Raw genomic sequence first — 22,531 nt, 5'->3', positions numbered from 1 at the left:
GCACCCCACTCCAGTACTCCTGCCTGGAAAATCCCATGGACAGAGGAGCCTGGTGGGCTGCAGTCCATGGGGTCGCTAGGAGTCAGACACGACTAAGCGACTTCACTTTCACTTTTCACTTTCATGCATTGGAGAAGGAAATGCCAACCCACTCCAGTGTTCTTGCCTGGAGAATCCCAGGAACGGGGGAGCCTGGTGGGCTGCCGTCTGTGGGGTCGCACAGGGTCGGACACGACTGAAGTGACTTAGCAGCAGCAGCAGAGCATAGGCAGCCATAAACCACTACCGTCTATTTCTTTGAAGACAACCTACTACAGGAATGTTGAGTCAGTTTCTGAGAAGAAATTCTCTCTATCTGTTAGTTTTCTCCTTCAGCAGTCTATGCTATTAACTTCAGTAACGGCACAGCTCTCTGTTCAGTTGTCAAAAATTGATAAATGAGTCTGAGATGTAGAACTGGAATGAACCTTATGTGAAAGCTTTGTAAATGTAAACTATGGCTGGACCTATAAAAATAACAGATTTGCTTGACGAGAGTTCTAATGACACATTAATGGGAGATTAAAAAACTTTTTTTTAGCCTACAACACAGCAGTCACCGCAGGATGAGCAGGAAAAACTCCTGGATGAAGCCATACAGGCTGTGAAGGTCCAGTCATTCCAGATGAAGAGATGCCTGGTAAGAAGGACAGTGTGAGAGGCACGGTGGTAATCTGCGTGTTCCTGGGAATGTTAGGCTGTGTTTTCTAAAGCCTGTAGCACTACTGCTCTGGTAAACCTAATAATATTCAGCCTCAGCTCCCTCAGGCGCTATGTGGAGCAATTTCAGTAGATAGCCCTGTTGAAATATTTTATTTACCTTTATATTTGTGGTTTGAAATTGTCTGTCTTCCCTACCAGAATTTAAGCTCCATGAGGATGGGAGACCTTGCCTTCTATTTACACATCACTGTATTATCTCCATACCCTATCTGACCTGAATTACTGGCCTCATCAGTTCTATACCTCAAACCTGAGGAGTACTTGACATATAATAGTTGCTTAATAAATAGTGGTTTTAAACGCTTTCAATTTGAATTGTTCAGCCTTTCCCCTCTGTCTTGAAGGCTTTTATTTCTGTCCTGAACAGATACATTTTTTTGCAAGAACTACCTTAAAAGCTATACTTAATTATCATATTCTGAAAGAGTAGATTATCTGTGTTGAAACTATAGATTTTCTGGATAAAATTTAAGAAATGGAACCAAATAGGCTGGTACTTAAAGTATAAGTTGCTGTATTGATGATGATGATGATATCTTGCCTTCGTTAAGTGTCTTAGAGTTTCTAAAGCTTAGTAATAATATGCTCTTTTAACCAGTTGTTTCTATTGTATTGTTTTTCTTGCAAACCAGTTTGTAAAAACAAAACTGGAGTGGAGAAAATGGGTGGTATGGGGCTTGCTATTGCTTGCTTTTATCTCTTTCTGTGTATGAACAGTGTTTCTGTATCTAAAGGAGTTGTCTATGTTTATGTCTTAAGTGGGGCATATGGACATTGTGAGGAGAAAAGCATACTTAAAGAGTAGTCATTCCAGACGTCTCTGAAGAGTGTTTAACCTATGACCAAGCCATTGTCAGAATAGTAACTTTCTTTCAAAAGAATCAGTATGCCAGTTTTCTTGCTTAAAGGTAAAAGATAAATTAATGGAGCTATAGTTCCATAGTTGCCAGGATTGTAAAGATTTGAGTTATTGCCAGGAAGCTTGTGGTCCTAGATAAATGAGATTTGCTAAGCTTTGCAGCCTGGTGAGGAATTATGTTATCTTACTCTTTTCAGTAAAGTGAAGGCAAGGTGAAATTAAACTTGATTTTTATGTGATTAAAATAATTTAGGTGCTCTGTACTTTCAGAACTGTGTAATAGATCCTTGATTAAAGTTTGTATAGCCAAGTTAAATGTTTATTTAAATTAAGCATTCTCACCAATGCTCTTGGTTTTTCTGTAGGACAAAAACAAGCTTATGGATGCTCTGAAACATGCTTCTAATATGCTTGGTGAACTGCGGACTTCTATGTTATCACCAAAGAGCTACTATGAACTTTGTATCTTTTGAAAGTTGAAGAACATTTTGATCATACTATTTTCTTGATAAGGCTTATTTTGCTTGTTCCCTAGGTTTTTTGGAAGTTGTATTATTTCTCATTGTCTTAATCAAATAGTACTTCTCCCTGCAAATGTGCTGAGAAGGGTATCAGAAACTCCTTTTTTGTGCTTACACTTCTTTATGTGGCTTGTTGTTGTATCTCAGTTCTCAGACTACTCACGAGGGATATTGAAAGTATTAAGCAAATGGTTTTTTAAGGCTAAGATTTTGTCAAGCTGGACTCTGAAATGTAAAGGACATCAATGATTTGCCATTTCAAAACCCTGAAGTAGTTTCACAGGCAATCTTATTTTTATTGTTTTGCTTTACCAGACATCTTTAAAACCCCTTAAAGTCAGGAAAGCCCAGAATTTAAACATGCTTTCTTACATGACTAACATTTTGGAAATTTGCCCAATATAGGAGTTCCCTGGTGGTTTAGTGGTTAGAATTCTGGGCTTTCACTGCCATGGCCCAGTTTCAATCCTTAGCTGAGGAGTTAAGATCCCACAAGCTATGGGGTATGCCCCCTGCCCCCAATAAATAAAGAAAAAACTAAGAAATTTGCCCAATTTAATGAGTCCAACAAGTTGCAGAGTCAACATTCTTAGGATGACTTAGCTTTAAATCCTTAATGATAATTAAAAGATATGGCTATTTCTGATGAACTGCACTACCTGGAAGTTTACCTGACAGATGAATTTGCTAAAGGAAGAAAAGTGGCAGATCTCTATGAACTTGTACAGTATGCCGGAAACATCATCCCAAGGCTGTAAGTTACTAAGATTCTGCCGGCTTTTATATCTGCATTCCCCACTTTGCGTTGCTGCTGCTAAGTCGCTTCAGTCGTGTCTGACTCTGTGCGACCCCGTAGATGGTAGCCCACCAGGCTCCCCCGTCCCTGGGATTCTCCAGGCAAGAACACTGGAGTGGGTTGCCATTTCCTTATTAAGATTCTGCGGGCTTTTATATCTGCGTTTCACACTTTGTGTTACATCCTTTAAAATCAGCGGGCTTAAGGTTATTTAATTTCTTAACGAATAGAGGTTAGCATTTTGATAGTGATTTTTTAAGGCTGTGAAGTATAAATAACTATTTATTATAGATTATTGAGGAACTTTGAAAATAGAAAAAAATGGACATATTCTAATTCCTTGACTACTAGAAAAGTTAATATCATGACAGTTATGAGTCCTAATGTGTTTAAAGGTGATATTATAAATAAATGGAAGGGGGTCAGTAAGCAGTTATATTTTAAATTAGATGATATTTTCTTTATTGCGTAGGAGAAAACCTCCTTCCTGTCTTGTTTATTTCATATTTGTATATATTGTGTTTGAATATAGTCAAATTCTTGAGTATTTTATTTCTAATCAAATGTTGCCTCATTCTTCTAGTTATCTGTTGATCACAGTTGGAGTTGTATATGTCAAGTCATTTCCTCAGTCCAGGAAAGATATTTTGAAAGATTTGGTAGAAATGTGCCGTGGTGTGCAACATCCCTTGAGAGGTCTATTTCTTCGAAATTATCTACTTCAGTGTACCAGAAACATCTTACCTGATGAAGGGGAGCCAACAGAGTAAGTGGTTTTCTTTCTTGATTTAGGTGTAGTATTTTTATTGTTGTTGTTGTAAAACATATAAAAAGTATAGAAAAGTATATAGAAGAAAATAAATATCAGTAATTCTCCTACCCAGAGTCAGCCACTGGTAGCATTTTGTGTATAGATTTCCTTTGAGACACAGTATATGTGATGTGATATAAAATGTACTCTTATAAAAATTATGTGTAGATTATTAGAACCTTTTTAAATTTAGCATAATTGAGAGCATTTTTCCATTCCATCAGATACTCTTTGAAAATACAACTTTTTAAATGAGTTACAGTTTGAAAATTGTATTTGTGATAAAATAACGAAGTATGTTTAACTTTTTTAATGAGCTAGCCAGTTTTCATATTGTTTCTTGAATGTCTTATCAGTTTTTGTAATTTAGGAACTTCTAGTTACCCCAGCGGAGAAGGCAATTGCACCCCACTCCAGTACTCTTGCCTGGAAAATCCCATGGATGGAGGAGCCTGGTGGGCTGCAGTCCATGGGGTCACAAAGAGTCGGACACGACTGAGTGACTTCACTTTCACTTTTCACTTTCATGCATTGGAGAAGGAAATGGCAACCCACTCCAGTGTTCTTGCCTGGAGAATCCCAGGGACAGGGGAGCCTGGTGGGCTGCCGTCTCTGGGGTCACACAGAGTTGGACACAACTGAAGCGACTTAGCAGCAGCAGCAGCAGGTACCCCAGAGTATAAGTGATTTTAATTATCTGTGCACACAAATAAGATATTAACTCCAGAACAGGACGGGGGACGGGGGGAAGCCATTCAGAGAGAGCTGTGTCTTATGCAGCCAGTATTCTAGCATCCAAGTCTGTTGTGCTTTTATCCCACAAAGGTGGCAGATGGTCTTTATCCAGTTGGGTGAACTATTCACATGACAAGTTCCCTTGATTGAGGAACTTATTTCCCTTTTTAAAAAGTTTCTTTATTCATTTATTTCTAATGTGTATATTTTAGTTGTTTTTAGTATATCTGCATCATTTCCTTTTTAAAAGAAAAGCTATAATAAAATTTTAACCATGCATATGACAAAAATTTAAGTGGTGTAGAAAAGATAAAAATTTAACAGTGTGAAGATGGTGAGGGTATTTGCTGTGTTATTATTTGATTCCGTTTTGACTATTAATTTAGTAATCAGCAAAAAGTTTTGAAAATTACTAAGTTCCCCATCTTAGGAAATGTGAAAATAAGCAAGAAATACTTGGTCTTTTACCTTACAGAGCTTACAAAGTTGACAGTTCAGTTGCAAACATAAAATAATAATAAAATGAGTTAACAGTGACACAAGTGTCAATTTTTTAAGGCTTTTTGAATTAATGGAATATAATTCCAAGAACAAGTTTAGCTGGCCCAGGAAAAGGAGTGGTTAAATTGCTTCAGTTGTATCGGACTTTTCATGACTCCATGGGCTGTAGCCTGCCAGGATTCTCTGTCCGTGAGATTCTCCAGGCAAAAATACTGGAATGGGATGCCATGCCCTCTTCTAGGGCATCCTCCCAACCCAGGGATCGAACCCACATCTCTTAGATTTTGGGTTCTTTATCACTAGTGCCACCTGGGAAGCCCCAAAAGGAGTGAGGGGGGCATTTTGTCCCTCTAAACTTGAGCTATGTCCCCTGCCTGATATTCTTTTCTCTCTTCCTCTTGGAATTGAGCACTAAGACAGTGTAGTTGAAGATGTCTTTCATGAAGCGTTTGGTGTATTAAAGAGGTAAGAAGGAAATGCACAAAGAAGAGAAATAGTAGTAAATTAAATACTGTGTATAAAGATTTTTCCAACTGTTTCTTTGCAGTGAAGAAACAACTGGTGATATCAGTGATTCCATGGATTTTGTCCTACTCAACTTTGCAGAAATGAACAAGCTCTGGGTTCGAATGCAGCATCAGGGACATAGCCGAGATAGAGAAAAAAGAGAACGAGAAAGACAAGAACTGAGAATTTTAGTGGGAACAAATTTGGTGCGCCTTAGTCAGTTGGAAGGTGTAAATGTGGAACGTTACAAACAGGTTTATATCTTTTTACTTCTCATCTTTTCTTATGAGATATATAAAGTCTGATTTTTGAAATTGAAATATTTTAAAAATAATATTGCATTGAAAACTGTTGATCAAAGAAGACTTAAATAAACTAAAAGACATATTTGAGTCTGTGTTTGTGGATTGGAAGACTCAGTATTATCGTTATCAAGATACCAATTTTCTTTACATTGAGATTTATTTTACTATAGATTTACTCTAAAGCTACAATAAAGTAATGTGATATTGGTGAAAGGGTAAATACATGTATCAGTGGAAAATAAATCAGGAATTAGCGAACCTTTTCTTTAAAGGACCAAAGAGTACTTATTTTTTGGTTTTACAAGCCATATAGTTTGCAACTGTTAAATTCTGCCAGTGTAGTGCAAAAGCAGCCGAAGATAATGTGGAAACAATATACAAAAATGGTCATTAAACTAGATTTGCTGACCCCTAGAAGAGATGATCCAGAATAGACTCACGTGTATATAATTAATTATTGTTGATAAGGGTGCAAAGGCAACCTTTTCAGCAAGTGATTCTGAAACAATTGGACATCTGTATGCAAACCAAGCCTCTGAATTGTGACCCATTCTCATAGTATGCAGAGGAACTCAAAAAAATTGATCAAAGTTATAAGTGTGAAATTTGCAACTGGAATTTTTAGAAGAAAACACAAAGGAAGTCTTTATAACTTTGGATTAGGTAAGCTTTCTTAGGACACAAAAAGTACAAATCATAAAAAACACCAATGAAATGGACTTTGACTTTCACAAAATAGAAATCCAGAATTTTTTATTTAAACATTCTTCTGTAAAATTTTACAGTTTAGTCTAGAAATGAAGTATGGATCAGGAAAACCTAAAATATGATTTTTAAGTTAGTAGTTCAAATATGTTACTGGAGGAGTGACTTAAGATTTTGAAAATAATTCTTTAATTCTTAAAATCTTTTTCTTCTTCCAGATTGTTTTGACCGGCATATTAGAGCAAGTGGTGAATTGCAGAGATGCTTTGGCTCAGGAATATCTCATGGAGTGCATTATTCAGGTAGGTGCGAACATTTCAGGTTTTTAAAGAACTCATTTTGTATTTCATTAATTTTCTTTGTTTTTTGGGAAAAAAATCTTGATCAAAGAGAGATTAAGCTTTCCTGAATAAATCCTTTTCTCCTGTTAATATAATAGCATGGTCTTTGTATTCATGGGTTTTCCTCCCAAAATGTAGGAAAGAGTAACCTCCAAGTTGTTTAGGTATCATTAGTTTTAGTTTAATTGTAGATGTACTTTGGTTAACAGAATATTTCTTTCTGGGGCTATGTTTAGAGAGGCTTGAAAGTGATGTATTTGCACTTGCTTGTATAATATTAAAATGGTTTTTTTCCCCCCACAAATATGAGCTTTAAATATTAAGTCCAGAATATAGTAGAAAATGCTTTTACTAATTGATTTTTGCTAGTTGATTTTAGTAATAATTGATTATCATTTGATTTTCAGGTTTTCCCTGATGAATTCCACCTTCAAACTTTGAATCCTTTTCTTCGGGCCTGTGCTGAGTTACACCAAAATGTAAATGTGAAAAACATAATCATTGCTTTAATTGATAGGTAAGAGTTTCCCGTAATGAAAGGCAGAATAGTGAATTTAAAACATTTTTGTGAATTCTTTTTTACATCTTTGTTAATGATTTTGATTTAGTTACATTAGTTCTGTAAGTCTGAGTATCTACTAAGTACTTGTCTGGCTTACTCATGAGAGAAGTTTAGCTCTTAATTGAACAGAAGGCATGGAGATAATATATTTTTAATCTATGCATTTAATTGGTGTTTAAAGACATTATACAGTCCCGACGTTTAAGTTTTATAAATCCCGTTATCACCAAAGAGCAAACCTCGAGTTTTACAATGATGAAAGTTATCTTTCAGAGGGAAACAATTTGATCTGGAGTCTCTATCAAGTAGACGTAAATATAGATGATTAAGAGTGTTCAAGTAATCACTCTGTTCCTGCATTTTTTTAAAGAAGAGTTTTCAGGTACTAAAAATATTAGTAAATCCCCAATATGTTTAAATAATATTTCTTTAGCCTTTGGTCTTGGTTAAATGTATAAAACTTGGCCTTTGATATAACTTTAATGAGTGCCTGCTGGGTACCAGTACATAGTATGTGTCCTGCTGTGAGCATACACTCATTGACATTATGAAACCAGAAATCCAAGTGAAGATTTATTTCTGCAAATATTTTTATTGTGTTTTAAATATCTAAGTTATTAGTTTTAAAGTCAATTTATATAGCTGAATTTTCCAAATTATCAGGTCAGTCCTTGGTTTTAAGAATTATAAGTCAATTGGGGATACTCTTAATGGAAGCTAATAACTAGGTTTTCTTATGTTAGGCGTAACACCACTTAACCATTTCTCTCAGTAGTGATTCTTCTATGCATAACAAAATGTGGGTCCAGTTGTAATCAGGATAAACAGTAATGATAATGGAACAAACATTGTTTTGAGTAGTTTCAGTTCAGTCGCTCAGTTGTGTCCGACTCTTTGCGACCCCATAAATCACAGCACGCCAGTCCTCCCTGTCCATCACCAACTCCCGGAGTTCACTCAGACTCTTGTCCATCGGGTCAGTGATGCCATCCAGCCATCTCATCCTCTGTCGTCCCCTTCTCCTCCTGCCCCCAATCCCCCTCAGCATCAGAGTCTTTTCCAATGAGTCAACTCTTCCCATCAGGTGGCCAAAGTACGGGAGTTCAGCTTTAGCATCATTCCTTCCAAAGAAATCCCAGGGCTGATCTTCTTCAGAATGGACTGGTTGGATCTCCTTGCAGTCCAAAGGACTCTCAAGAGTCTTCTCCAACACCACAGTTCAAAAGCATCAATTCTTCGGTGCTCAGCCTTCTTCACAGTCCAACTCTCACATCCACATGTGACTACTGGAAAAACCATAGCCTTGACTAGACGGACCTTAGTCGGCAAAGTAATGTCTCTGCTTTTCAATATGCTATCTAGGTTGATCATAACTTTCCTTCCAAGGAGTAAGCGTCTTTTAATTTCATGGCTGCAGTCACCATCTGCAGTGATTTTGGAGCCCAAAAAAATAAAATCTGACACTGTTTCCACTGTTTCCCCATCTATTTCCCATAAAGTGATGGGACCAGATGCCATGATCTTTGTTTTCTGAATGTTGAGCTTTAGGCCGACTTTTTCACTCTCCACTTCCACTTTCATCAAGAGGCTTTTTAGCTCCTCTTCACTTTCTGCCATAAAGGTGGTATCATCTGCATATCTGAGGTTATTGATACTTCTCCCGGCAATCTTGATTCCAGCTTGTGTTTCTTCCAGCCCAGCGTTTCTCATGATGTACTCTGCATATAAGTTAAATAAGCAGGGTGACAATATACAGCCTTGACATACTCCTTTTCCTATTTGGAACCAGTCTGTTGTTCCATGTCTGTTGCTTCCAGACCTGCATACAGATTTCTCAAGAGGCAGGTTAGGTGGTCTGGTATTCCCATCTCTTTCAGAATTTTGCACAGTTTCTTGTGATCCACACAGTCAAAGGCTTTGGCATAGTCAATAAAGCAGAAATAAATGTTTTTCTGGAACTCTCTTGCTTTTTCTATGATCCAGCGGATGTTGGCAATTTGATCTCTGGATCCTCTGCCTTTTCTAAAACCAGCTTGAACATCAGGAAGTTCACGGTTCACGTATTGCTGAAGCCTGGCTTGGAGAATTTTGAGCATTACTTTACTAGCGTGTGAGATGAGTGCAATTGTGCGGTAGTTTGAGCATTCTTTGGCATTGCCTTTCTTTGGGATTGGAATGAAAACTGACCTTTTCCAGTCCTGTGGCCACTGCTGAGTTTTCCAAATTTGCTGGCATATTGAGTGCAGCACTTTCACAGCATCATCTTCCAGGATTTGAAATAGCTCAACTGGAATTCCATCACCTCCTCTAGCTTTGTTCGTAGTGATGCTTTCTAAGGCCCACTTGACTTCACATTCCAGGATGTCTGGCTCTAGGTGAGTGATCACACCATCGTGATTATCTGAGTCGTGAAGATCTTTTTTGTACAGTTCTTCTGTGTATTCTTTGAGTAGTTTAAGATGTGGTAAATAAAAGTTAACTTGACTGCTTTTGGAATTAGTTGTGTTTTAAACTTTACAGCAGTAAAAATGCAGTGTCGTAAAATTATCTATGTACTTTTTATATTTTAGAGATTATTTTTTATAATCATAGCTGTTGAATACATTTTGTCATGTTAATACAGTTCCATCCGTGACTACTTAATTAGGCTTCAAAGAATTTGACAGAACTGACCTGTTAAAAATCTGGTGCATATGGTATAAAGTAAGAATACAGTGAGAAAGGCATCATGGGTAAAACTGTTCCATTAAAAATGAATTGAGAAAAAAGCTGAAAGGGTAAAATGTCGTCCATGATCCCACTACCCAGATCCCTATATCTTTTCAAATAAAGAGTATTTTCTTTTTTAGATTAGCTTTATTTGCTCACCGTGAAGATGGACCTGGGATCCCAACAGATATTAAACTTTTTGACATATTTTCACAGCAGGTGGCTACAGTAATACAGGTTTGTATGACTTTTTTCCTAAGTTCTAAAAACTTTCATAATTCTCAGCTAATAGTCTTTTAGTAATTGTTTAAAATAAATTCCATGGTTTTCTGAACATTCCAGTCTAGACAAGACATGCCTTCGGAGGATGTTGTATCTTTACAAGTCTCTCTCATTAATCTCGCTATGAAGTGTTATCCTGATCGTGTGGACTATGTTGATAAAGTTCTAGAAACAACAGTGGAGATATTTAATAAGCTCAACCTTGAACAGTAAGTTAAACATTTTTATAAAAACCTTTGTAAAATTTTGTTGTCCCAGATTTGTTTTTCTTCCGCAGTTATTTTTTAAAATGTTAGCGTTCATCCTGTTTTCTGAGCATCTGTTAGATTGACATGCCTGGTACTAAACAGCACAGAAAGCGGCAGCTAATTGCTTGGTTGTGTACAGTGATCAAGTAGTGACACTCGTAGACCATAGGCGTCTTTAGAGACCCGTGTCTCCATTCAGACCCCTTTGTATATAAGGGTGAGTTAGTATTGCCATAAGTAGTTTCCCACAGATAAGTAAATTATGAAAAAATTAGGGATGCATGTATGTATTTTTTGGGGGGGTTTTTTGCAATCATATGGACAGTAGCCTACTAGGTTCCTCAGTCCATGGAATTTTCCAGGCAAGAGTACTGGAGTGGGTTGCCATTTCCTTCTCCAATGTATGTGTTTAAGATGTGAGAATTATATTGGTTTAAATTCTTCTCTATTTTCAGCTTTGATTGTGATACCAGGCATCGTATGATACTCTGTTGTGTGCTTGCATCTTCCTCGGCTGTGCTGCCCTAGTCCTGTCGCATCCTCTAGGGACCGCTTGCACAGCTGTGATCTTGTTCCCCTTTCCCAGTAGTCCCTTTACTGTCCCATCCTCCCCTGCTTCTGAACATGAGTCAAGCTAGGCCCCTCCTCGCCCTGTATTATCATTTCATCTCACATAATCTTTCTGTTTTCCATCTCTCTTACAGTGGTTTAGTTGCATCTGGAAGATTTTTTTTTCTTTTACCTCTTTTTCTTTTGTCACTCTCATTTTTTGTGTGAATCAAAAAACATTCCAGATCTTAAATAAATTTTGTATCTTTATCTTCCCCACTAAGTGAATTTTAAAGTAAAATTAGAATAAAGAATTTGAAGTCCCAACCTCTAAAGGTCTTATAAATGCCTGGATATTCCTCAGTCATCCTGGAATGTTCCTAATTTTATCCTGCTTTTCCTTATTCACCAACACCTGATGCAGAAGAAATAATTTATGTATTATGTATTATGTTCTTGAATTGCTAGTTTTGTGTGGATTTTTCATCCTGAATATACAGTACTTATTGACTGCTCTAGAAACCTAACTACCACTTAAAATACTTCCCTTAGAAATACCGCATTTTAGACAGTCTTTTTTAACTCCAGGTATACAACCTGTTCTGGAGAAGGCAATGGCACCCCACTCCAGTACTCTTGCCTGGAGAATCCCAGGGACGGGGGAGCCTGGTGGGCTGCAGTCTATGGGGTGGCACAGAGTTGGACACGACTGAAGTGACTTAGCACCAGCAGCAGCAGCATACAACCTGTTCATGAATTGTAGACCAGCATAACCTATCGTATCTAGAGGACTTTAATAGATGAATAAATGTGTATGTTAAGGTAGACATCTGATAGACCTCTCTTGGAAGTCACTGGGGTATTTTGGGATGGTGTGATTCACTTCACCCATCTCCTTTAATATGTAAATGAAAATTTTCAAATTTTTATGAATCAAGTGCTGTTTCTGTATATAAGAGGTTAATTTATTCACTAAAGGACTGCTGTTTTTCTTTTGACAGTATTGCTACCAGTAGTGCAGTTTCAAAGGAGCTCACCAGACTTTTGAAGATTCCTGTTGACACTTACAACAATATTTTAACAGTCTTGAAATTAAAACATTTCCACCCACTCTTTGAGTATTTTGACTATGAGTCCAGAAAGAGCATGAGTTGTTACGTGCTTAGCAATGTTCTAGATTATAATACAGAAATTGTCTCTCAAGACCAGGTAAGAGAATACTGACATGCTATATATTAAGAAAACAGAGACAATGTAGTTATGGTTTTACACAATGAGACGGACACACGAGATGGGAGGGGAAGGTCATTTACTACTGAAAAATAGTTACAAGTAGCTTATTCATTATATAAATAAGAAGATTGGAGATGTATAAAGAAGAAAATGTAAAATAACTATAATCCCACAGGAAGAGAATAACTGCTCTTAATGAACATTTGGTCTGTCTCTTTCTAGACTTTTATCTATATGTGTACCAACATACATACACTTTCATAAAGAAAAAAGGAATTAAGTTGTTGATACTGTTTTGTAACTTTACGCAACTAAAAGCACTTTTGTCAGTGGCATCACGTGCTGATTGTTTCACCCTAGTCGGTTTCCATGTCTTCCATACTACAGGTGGATTCCATAATGAATTTGGTATCTACACTGATTCAGGATCAGCCAGATCAACCTGTAGAAGAACCTGACCCAGAGGACTTTGCCGATGAGCAGAGCCTTGTGGGCAGATTCATTCATCTTCTACGGTCTGAGGACCCTGATCAACAGTACTTGGTACAAAGTAACTCTTCTTATACCCCTTCAACAGCTTCTTGTGAAATCATATGTAGATGTGTCTCAAATAGTTTAATCCAGCTTGTGGTATTAAAAGGTTTCAAAAGAATTGAAACTGAGTAAGAGATTAACTGGACTTTTACTTTATGGTTAAATGCATAAATTGTAAACTTCTGGAGCTTATGAAGAACAAGTTGGTTGCTGTAATTTCTTCTGAAGACTTCTTAGGAATTGTAGAAAAGTCTGTCTTCCTTTAGTTGGGTATCCGTCCAGTAATCATTCCATGTTTATTTTCTTTCTGAACTGTTGCTTTTAGAATTGTTCAGTTGTTTTTCAAAATAAACTTTTAAAGTATGAGCAACAACCTTTATATTCAGTTGTGTTTATGTTTCCAAGGTTTGCAGATAGAGGTTGTGTTTGTTTGCCACATTAAAAATGTGTGAAGACTTTAAAATTGCCTTTTTCTTAACCCCCTTTTCCTGGCAAAAAACAGATGAGATTCTCCCTTTCTTTGTCATTAGTCCTTAATAAACCTTTGTGAAATGAATAAAACATGTTGCCTGAGTAGGATATTGGTGACTGATACTGGATAATTTATGAAAGGAGGCACAGATAGTGGCTTAATTATTGTTTGGGCAAAGTTGTTTAGCCATTGTTGGATACATGGGACTGTTAGTCTGTTGTAGTGAAGAACACCTTAGTTTGAGGATGAGCCCTGACTTCTTGTGTTGACTTTGTCACTTGTACTCCTTCATAACCATTGTGAAAAAGAAGCTGATTTCTGTCTGTAGTGCAATAGTCTTTGACTTGGGTTAGTGTCAAGCAGTCTGTGCACTGCGTGTGATCTGACCTAGTGACTGGCCTGCTTGTTCAAATGTTTTGACTGATTGCCTTATGTTTCTGTGTTCTGCACATACATAGCCTATGTGGGTTTTCATTTCTCATTGCAAATCAAAGTAGAAAGTGTGCTTTCCACCTGTGACCAGTTGTTTATGCCATGTAAAGAAACACCTTTAAGGTGAGGATCGTTACCTTTGACTTTCTCAAGGGGGAATGCATTCTCTTCCTATCTGTCTACCATTATCAAAGAAATTTACAAAACTTAAATATGTCACACACTGTGTCTCCACGTAGTAAAAAGTATTTCATGAATTCTTGTGGTTTTTCTGAAACAACCAGTTGTTTCCTAATGGCTCTTTAAAGTTTATTACCATTTTCATGACTTAAATGGTCTTAATATTTTCCTGAAGTAAGAGGCATGATATACCAGCATATGCATATTTTTTATATTATAATAGTAGCCAGTATTTTGAGTACATGCAATGTGTTAGTGCTGATAACACTGTACATCTGTTATTTGGTCTTCCCAACAACCCTGAGAGTGAAAATTATAGTTAAGAGAAGGTAAATGGTAATTTTCCCAGGGTCACACAAATAGTAAGTGTTAGAATCTACGTTTAAATGTGTCTATCTTCAGAGCCTGTGCTGTTTATCAACACAGCATACTTTTTACATGTGTATGTGAAAATATATTCAACTCTGTATCTGCCCCTGAGAAGCTCTGCAAGTTAGGACAAGTTATACAACCTCGCTGAACCTCAAGCTTTCCCCCATTTGTGAGATGGGCTTCCCAGGTGGCTCAGACAGTAAAGAATCTGCCTGCAATGCAGGAAACACGGATTCGATCCCTGGGTCACGAAAATCCCCTGGAGTAGGGAATGGCGATCCATCCAGTATTCTTGTCTGGAGGATTCCATGGGCAGAGGAGCTTGGCGAGCATCTGTCTCTTGGGCGATGGTGATGACTTGGCAAGAAAAGAAATGTAAGAGTATACCATAAAAACTGTATTCAAAAAACGGTAGCAATCATCATGATTAGAGCTCATTTAATTTTATAAATAATTATAGTTTCTATAATTACACAAAAGATTAATGGATTTTGTCTCTTTGTTTTGGTCAGATTTTAAACACAGCACGAAAACATTTTGGAGCTGGTGGAAATCAACGGATTCGCTTCACACTGCCACCTTTGGTATTTGCAGCTTACCAGCTGGCTTTTCGCTACAAAGAGAATTCTAAAGTGGTGGGTTTACTTTTAAGTATGTCACTAATTTTTTCCTCTGTGTGTATATTTTACTTTATTATGCTAGAAAATTTCAAACATGTACAAATAGAAAATGGTGTAATAAAATCCCAGTTTCAGTAACTCAATTCATTACTAGTCCTGTGTTAAGTATTACTTAGAGTGATGTTGATAGATTACCTGCTAGTTGAGGAATCACATTAAAAAAACACTTAGAAATGAAAGATTCAAACAGTTTAAATGATGCTGAAGTTTTTCCGGTGTCTCAAGATCACTTGTGAGACATTGATAAGTTTTTCACAGTGACTGAGAATGCTTTACTTTTTCAAGAATGATTTTATTTTCTTGGAGTCTTTATAAAGTACAAGTTCTGAAGTGAGGCAGTAGTCTCGTTCAGAGGTTGCAGTACATAACAAGTAAGATCTAATAATGGAGAAACAATAATTAATAGAGAAACAAGGTATATTCAGTAGACCTACCAGCATGACGTAGCATGCCTTTGGCCAGTTTTTATAAGGCCGGCCTGTCATGTAATTCCTTTTTTCCCAATATTTTATGGATACATGTTTGTAAATGTAACAACAAAGAAACCAACTAGCACATTACTATCTGCCACACACTGTGCCAAGGACTATAAACTTGGATTATTGCATTTATTGCTTGTAAAATTCTGTGACTGTTACCCTCTTTTAAAGATGAAAAGAATCAATTGCTTTAACATGAAATTTGTATGGTCAAACATGGATAAAATATTTAACCTCACTGGTAATTGTAATAGTGAACTTATTTAAAAATTAAACTGGTAAAGAAAAAAGAAAAATGTTCAGCAATGGCAATGGTGTGATGTGAATTCATTCTCATCTAGTAATGGTGGGAATGTGAATTACTGCAGTGTTTCTAGAAAACTCTGGCAGTATGTAACTACAGCCTTAATAAACCCAATATTTCCACTTCTAAAAATTTATACTAAGGAAAAAATTAAGGACTCAATAATCCTTTGTGTTTATAGACCATTTGTTATATTACATTTATTTCCAAAAGAAAGTAAATTATGCTGTATCCTTTTTATGGGACATTTTCTAGTGATTAAAATGATTTTAAATAATTTTAATATCATGAGGAAAATCATGATAAAATAAGTGAAAGAAAAGAAGTTGAATACAAATTACATGCAGCACTGAGCCCAGTTTAACTCTTCTCAGTAAGTACTTCAAAGCAAAAAACAAAACCATACCCAGAGGATCCCAGTTACATAATATTTGCATAGGAAAAAGAAAGGAAGACATTAACATCAGAATGCAATTAGTGATTATTGCTGGGTGGTAGATTTAGGGATGGTTTTTAAGAATTTTTTAAAAATTCTTTTATGTATTTTCCAAATTTTGTCCAATTTGGGAGTATGTTGCTTTTTCTGATAGGAAAAAAAAAATAACAAATATATAAAAATGGCAAAGCGAGTGACCTCAAATGGTTGTTTTGAGAAGGCATCCTGCTTGATTTACTTGTGGACTCCACAGAAGAGACAAGAAGATAGTAGGAAAACTGTGAACTCAGCTTTTACCACTTTTCCTATTTGTTCTATAAAAGTTTTATTTAAAATGAATATTCTTAAGTTAATCTTGAATTTAAGGTAATTTAAACTATTTTTTCTTTTTTTTAGGATGACAAATGGGAAAAGAAATGCCAGAAGATTTTTTCATTTGCTCACCAGACTATCAGTGCTTTGATCAAAGCAGAGCTGGCAGAATTACCGTTAAGACTTTTTCTTCAGGGGGCTCTAGCTGCTGGAGAAATTGGTTTTGAAAATCATGAAACAGTAGCATATGAATTTATGTCCCAGGTGATGATCTGCTCTGTTTCTAGGATGAATCTGTTTGCTCTGTTCAGTTACTTGTTATGTTAATGATGTTAAGTTATGCTATGTTATGTTTTATGTTTTATGTTAATGATTGTGGTGCACATGGATTTACTCTTAAAATTAAGCACCCCTTTCCCACCGTCTTGATAGGAAATACTGTGCTTCTTAATACTGTAGTTTTATTGACTGGTTTGGAGCAGAAAAATTGATCAGAATTACTGAACACTGCTTCCCTGGTGGCCCACACGGTAGAGTCTGCCTGCAGTGTGGGAGACCTGGGTTTGATCCCTGGAGAAGGAAATGGCAACCCATTCCAGTATTCTTGCCTGAAGAATCCCATGGACGGAGGAGCCTGGTGGGCCACAGTCCAACCACAAAGGGTTGGACACGACTGAGAAACTAATCCTTTCATACTTTCAATGAGCTTGAGGATTTTCAAGTGTGTCATGGTAAAACTTTCATGAGGAAAAAAAAAATCCCTTTGTTAATTCAGTTTGGAATCTCTGGATTAAAAGTTAAAGCAAGTTTCTTTGTTGCAGCTTGTCAGCATCTTTGTTTTGAGGCTCTCCAAGCAAGGGCACATGTATATTCTAATCTGAAATACTCACAGGATGCGGCTTTGATGGAAAGTAACTTTGGAAAATGCTCTAATACACAGTTAGTCTCTAAAGGTCATTTCTGCTTTGTGTGCACCAGGCATTTTCTCTGTACGAAGATGAAATCAGTGATTCCAAAGCACAACTGGCTGCCATCACCTTGATCATTGGTACTTTTGAGAGGATGAAGTGCTTCAGTGAAGAAAACCATGAACCCTTGAGGACTCAGTGTGCTCTTGCTGCATCCAAACTTCTGAAGAAGCCTGATCAGGGCCGAGCTGTGAGCACCTGTGCACATCTCTTCTGGTCTGGCAGAAACACAGACAGAAACGGAGAGGAGGTAAGATGGGAGGTCATTCCTGACCAGCAGTGTTACAGGAGAGAGGATCATTGATAGGGAATGGCTGCTGTGGCTGTGTGCCTTGGAGGTGAAATAGGTAGAGTGCTTAGACACCTGACAGGAAATTTCTTTGTTTTGTTAAATGAAATGAACCGTAATGTATAGAGAGTTACATCCTGTGGTGAAGCCTCCACTTTGAGGATTTTGCAACATAACAAGTTTGTACCACTTCCTTTTAAAAATATACAAGATAAATATAAAACATTTAACATATAAATATATAAAACAATATATTTGTTTTAAAATATTGCTGTGTACTTTAAAAACTGAAGAGGATTTAAATTTGTGTCCTTTTAAAATATGAAGGAGCCATATTAGTGTGTTTATTTCTTTGTGTGAAATGGGACATTGGTAATTCATTTCTCTCTTTAATATTCTTTCTTTAATACTCTTCACTGCCTTTTTTCTAGCTGCATGGAGGCAAAAGGGTAATGGAATGCCTAAAGAAAGCTCTGAAAATAGCAAATCAGTGCATGGACCCCTCTCTACAAGTGCAACTTTTTATAGAAATCCTGAACAGATATATCTATTTTTATGAAAAGGAAAATGATGCGGTAAGTGAATAGTAAATTGTTAGTGAAATAATATTTTCTTTTCCTATTCTTAGGTTTGACACATACAAAAGTTTATTATTTTGATACTTTCTTTTTTTGTTTACAAGGGTCAGAGTTTGGAGAATCCACTTAGTTGGTCTCTTTCGTTCTCTAAAGTTCTCTGTCTATATGGATGGCATCTAAGAGAAGAGCTCACTATGTGCAAGAAAATTCTTATCTCTTTTGCTTATGAATATTTTATAAAAATAGTTCAGTCGCTCAGTCATGTTCAGCTCTTTGCAATCCCATGGACTGCAGCACGCCAGGCTTTCCTGTCCATCTCCAACTCCTGGAGTTTACTCAGAACCCATGTCCATTGAGTCAGTGATGCCATCCAACCATCTCATCCTCTGTCATCCCCTTCTCCTGCCTTCAATCTTTCCCAACATCAGGGTCTTTTCTAATGAGTCAGTTCTTCGCATCAGGGGACTTTCAGGAGTCTTCTCCAACACCACAGTTCAAAAGCATCAATTCTTTGGCACTCAGCTTTCTTTATAGTCCATCACATCCATACACAACTACTGGAAAAACCATACCTTTGACTAGACAGACCTTTGTTGGCAAAGTAATGTCTATGCTTTTTAATGTGCTGTCTAGGTTGGTCATAACTTTTCTTCCAAGGAGCAAGTGTCTTTTAATTTCATGGCTGCAGTCACCATCTGCAGTGATTTTGGAGCCCCCAAAATAAAGTCTGTCACTGTTTCCCCATCTATTTGCCATGAAGTGATGGGACCAGATGCCATGATCTTCGTTTTCTGAATGTTGAGCTTTAAGCCAACTTTTTCACTCTCCTCTTTCACTTTCACCAAGAGGCTCTTTAGTTCTTCTTCCCTTCCTGCCATAAGGGTGGTGTCATCTGCATATCTGAGGTTATTGATATTTTTCCTGGCAATCTTCATTCCAGCTTGTGCTTCTTCCAGGCCAGCATTTCTCATGATGTACTCTGCATATAATTTAAATAAGCAGGGTGACAATATACACCCTTAAGTTACTCCTTTCCTGATTTGGAACCAGTCACTCTCTGTTTAAAAAATTAAAAAGAATTTACAAATGCTGAATAGTATTTATCACAAGTATAGAGTGATTCCCAAATAAAGGATTGATCAATATTTATAGGTTAAATAAAATTTTGCTTTTGTTCTTTTATTGGTTTATGAAGTTCTTTTTTTCCATTAAGTATTTTTTGTTTGTTTGTTGATGTTTTAGATAAATAGCCAATAGTTTTTCCTGAAGCCAGGGATCATGTTCTCACATCTCTTTTTTTTTTTTTTTTTTTTCATAATTAGTCTGGTAACTTCTAAGGGTAACAAAAGCTCTTCAGGGTGTTCGTATTAAATTACATTATCTTTTATGGTACATACTTGATTGTGAAATTATATGTATTCTTTTATAGGTCACTATTCAGGTTTTGAATCAGCTTATCCAGAAGATTCGAGAAGACCTCCCAAATCTTGAATCCAGTGAAGAAACAGAGCAGATTAACAAACATTTTCATAACACACTGGAGCATTTGCGCTTGAGGCGGGAATCACCAGAATCTGAAGGGCCAATTTATGAGGGTCTCATCCTTTAAAAAGGAGTCAGGCTCACCATCCTCCTTTCCATGCACATCCAGTAAGGGTTTTATTATACTAGGCTTCCCTTCCATAGATTGTGCCTTTCAGAAATGCTGAGGTAGGTTTCCCGTTTCTTACCTGTGGTGTGTTTTACCCAGCACCTCCGGACACTCACCTTCAAGACCTTAATAAAATTATTCACTTCATAAGTGTTCAGGTCTGTCTGCTCATCCTAAGTAGCATGATTGATCTGCTATTTAAAATTCCTGTGATCTGTTTAAAAGAAACGAAAAAAGCCAAAAAACCCCCACTTATCTCTGTTACTAATGAAGTGCCCCTTCTGTTTTTTCTGTTTTGTTTCACTGTTGAGTGTATAATTTCCTTCATTCCTTGGAAGTACTAACCTGAAAGTATCTTTGTTCTGAAATTAATTTAGAGGAAAGGAATACTGTATGTGAAATTCAGCTTGGGCTTCTCCCAAAATGCAAGATCAGGCCATGTGATATTTTAGGCCATATTTTCCCTAAAATTAGAGAATATTAATGCATGTTTGAGGATTTTAAAGCACCATGGTCTAAACCAGAAGCTATATTTTGCATATTTGGACTCAGCCATCCATTAAGAACTTATGTTGTGTTCTGGACATATTTATCAAAATAATTTTGTTCTAAATAGTATAAAATAGAAAATTCGTGATCTATATAATTTATGTATAACCTTCATTGTTGTAAATTTAGGGGGAAATGCATCATACAGTTATGATTTTTTTTCACCAGTGAAACAATAAAGTTGCTATTAACAATTTTGGACCTTTTTCCTTTCATACTATCTATTTTAAATTTATTTATTTTTTAACTGAAGGAGAATTGCTTTATAGAATTTTGTTGTTTTCTGTCAAACATAGACATGAATCAGCCATAGGTGTCCCCTCCTTCTTGAACCTCCCTCCCATCTCCCTCCCCCATCCCACCCCTCTAGGTTGATACAGAGCCCCTGTTTGAGTTCCCTGAGACATAAAGCAAATTCCCATTGGCTATCTATTTTGATTCATAAGAGGAACTAGTAGAGTGCGTTTGCAGTTTAATGTACATTGTTGTTAAGTTAACCAGTGAGTGGGTGCTAGGTGCGTTTTATTTCCGGCAATAGTCAACTCTTCCCCAGCTGTACTATGCCACTCCAGGTAGCCTCCTTGAAATGGGTGAAGAGCTACCCTCCTGTGAAGAAAGCTAATGGTCTGTTACTGGTATTCTTTCATGTATGAAAGCAAACATCTTGAACATCTCCCAGGACACATATACATCATACAGATAATTCACTTAACATCCATGTGTGCAACAGCACTGTGTTACACTGAACTTCCTCTTCCAGCTTTTAAGTACACACTGTAACTATGTGCTCATTCAGTATTTTTACTCTTGACCTATTAATTCAGTCCCCACTGTAGTTCCTGTAGGTGGCACTGAGTCACAGTGGTTAAGAGCAGAGGCTTTGTCTGGAGTCAGGTGGCTTGAATTCAAGACCCAGTACCATTTAGCTAGCTTTTGTTCTGGGCAATGAACTTAACCTCTGTGGCCTCAGTTTCTTCATGTGTAAACTGAGACACTGGTACCACAGAGGTGGCATGACCCTATGTATTAATACATCAAGCTCATATAAAGTTCTTAGAACAGTGTCTGACTTAAGCCCTCAGTTGTTGTATATCATTATTACTGGGTATAAAAATATCTGTATCAAAGCATGGAATAAAATTTACTGATCTTTTCTGCCCTCGTATCTTTGACGTTTGGGAAAAGTTCTGAGATGGCGAGAGAGAACTAGAGAATTAAAAGTTCTCTGAAGATTTGGGAGATGGATATTTCCCCTCAGCTGGGCTGCCATTCTGTAGACCTTTTCAGAGTAAATCACCGAAAGAACACCCACTCTTCACATGGGTCAATGAAGAATGTTTAATACTGGTAATTCGGTGACTTTAACCGTATTTGCAATGTACACAAAGCCTTAATTCAGGATAAAGGAAACCTAATCTGCTGGGAGCCACCATGGGCGATCCCACCCATGACAAAGGTCATGCGGAGAAGACCTGATAGGCAAAGGCGGATCAGGGTTCGAGGGGCTCCCAAGACCTCGAGCGTCTACCCCAAACCAGAATCTGTCTGTCTTACTATTTTGCGCCTTTCACCAACTCTTCTGACATTAACAGGGGGCTATCCCCGACCACCTTTCTCTGGAGAAAATCAAACTTAGGGCTCTAGCTAATAAGTCTCTTGGACATGAAAGGAATATTTCAATTCAAACTCCCTCTGTTGGCATTCTAGCTTGCTTGGCAGGTTTATGCAGACTCTTGCAGCTACGCATATGATTGTTCACAGCCTCCCAACTGTGAGAGGCATGGGAAGCCTAAAAATATAGAGCCTTTCGAAGAGTTAAAAAGTAAGAATAGTGCTGGTGTAGGATTTCATTGTTGAGCCAATGCTTGC

General features: G+C 37.1%; 1 protein-coding gene across 1 annotated transcript in view; it reads left to right on the top strand.

Annotated features, from left to right (window-relative positions):
- VPS35 (VPS35 retromer complex component) overlaps positions 1-20,833 on the top strand; it is a 29,005-nt gene extending 8,172 nt beyond the window's left edge. Inside the window, exons 2-17 of the mRNA XM_052655675.1 lie at positions 581-679; positions 1,987-2,083; positions 2,773-2,896; positions 3,522-3,704; positions 5,533-5,746; positions 6,721-6,804; positions 7,251-7,360; positions 10,255-10,351; positions 10,457-10,605; positions 12,195-12,402; positions 12,814-12,969; positions 14,929-15,051; positions 16,712-16,891; positions 17,606-17,845; positions 18,316-18,459; positions 19,892-20,833. Coding sequence (XP_052511635.1) covers positions 581-679; positions 1,987-2,083; positions 2,773-2,896; positions 3,522-3,704; positions 5,533-5,746; positions 6,721-6,804; positions 7,251-7,360; positions 10,255-10,351; positions 10,457-10,605; positions 12,195-12,402; positions 12,814-12,969; positions 14,929-15,051; positions 16,712-16,891; positions 17,606-17,845; positions 18,316-18,459; positions 19,892-20,071 — 2,388 coding nt within the window. The 3' untranslated portion in view covers positions 20,072-20,833. The remainder of the gene's footprint in view (positions 1-580; positions 680-1,986; positions 2,084-2,772; positions 2,897-3,521; positions 3,705-5,532; positions 5,747-6,720; positions 6,805-7,250; positions 7,361-10,254; positions 10,352-10,456; positions 10,606-12,194; positions 12,403-12,813; positions 12,970-14,928; positions 15,052-16,711; positions 16,892-17,605; positions 17,846-18,315; positions 18,460-19,891) is intronic.
- The last annotated feature ends 1,698 nt before the right edge of the window (positions 20,834-22,531 follow it).

The sequence above is a fragment of the Budorcas taxicolor genome, chromosome 18 (assembly GCF_023091745.1).
Source record: "Budorcas taxicolor isolate Tak-1 chromosome 18, Takin1.1, whole genome shotgun sequence".
NCBI classification, from domain to species: Eukaryota; Metazoa; Chordata; class Mammalia; order Artiodactyla; family Bovidae; genus Budorcas; species Budorcas taxicolor.
The sequence above is the reverse complement of the archived record's forward strand: the minus strand, read 5'-3'. Positions and strand labels throughout refer to the sequence as shown.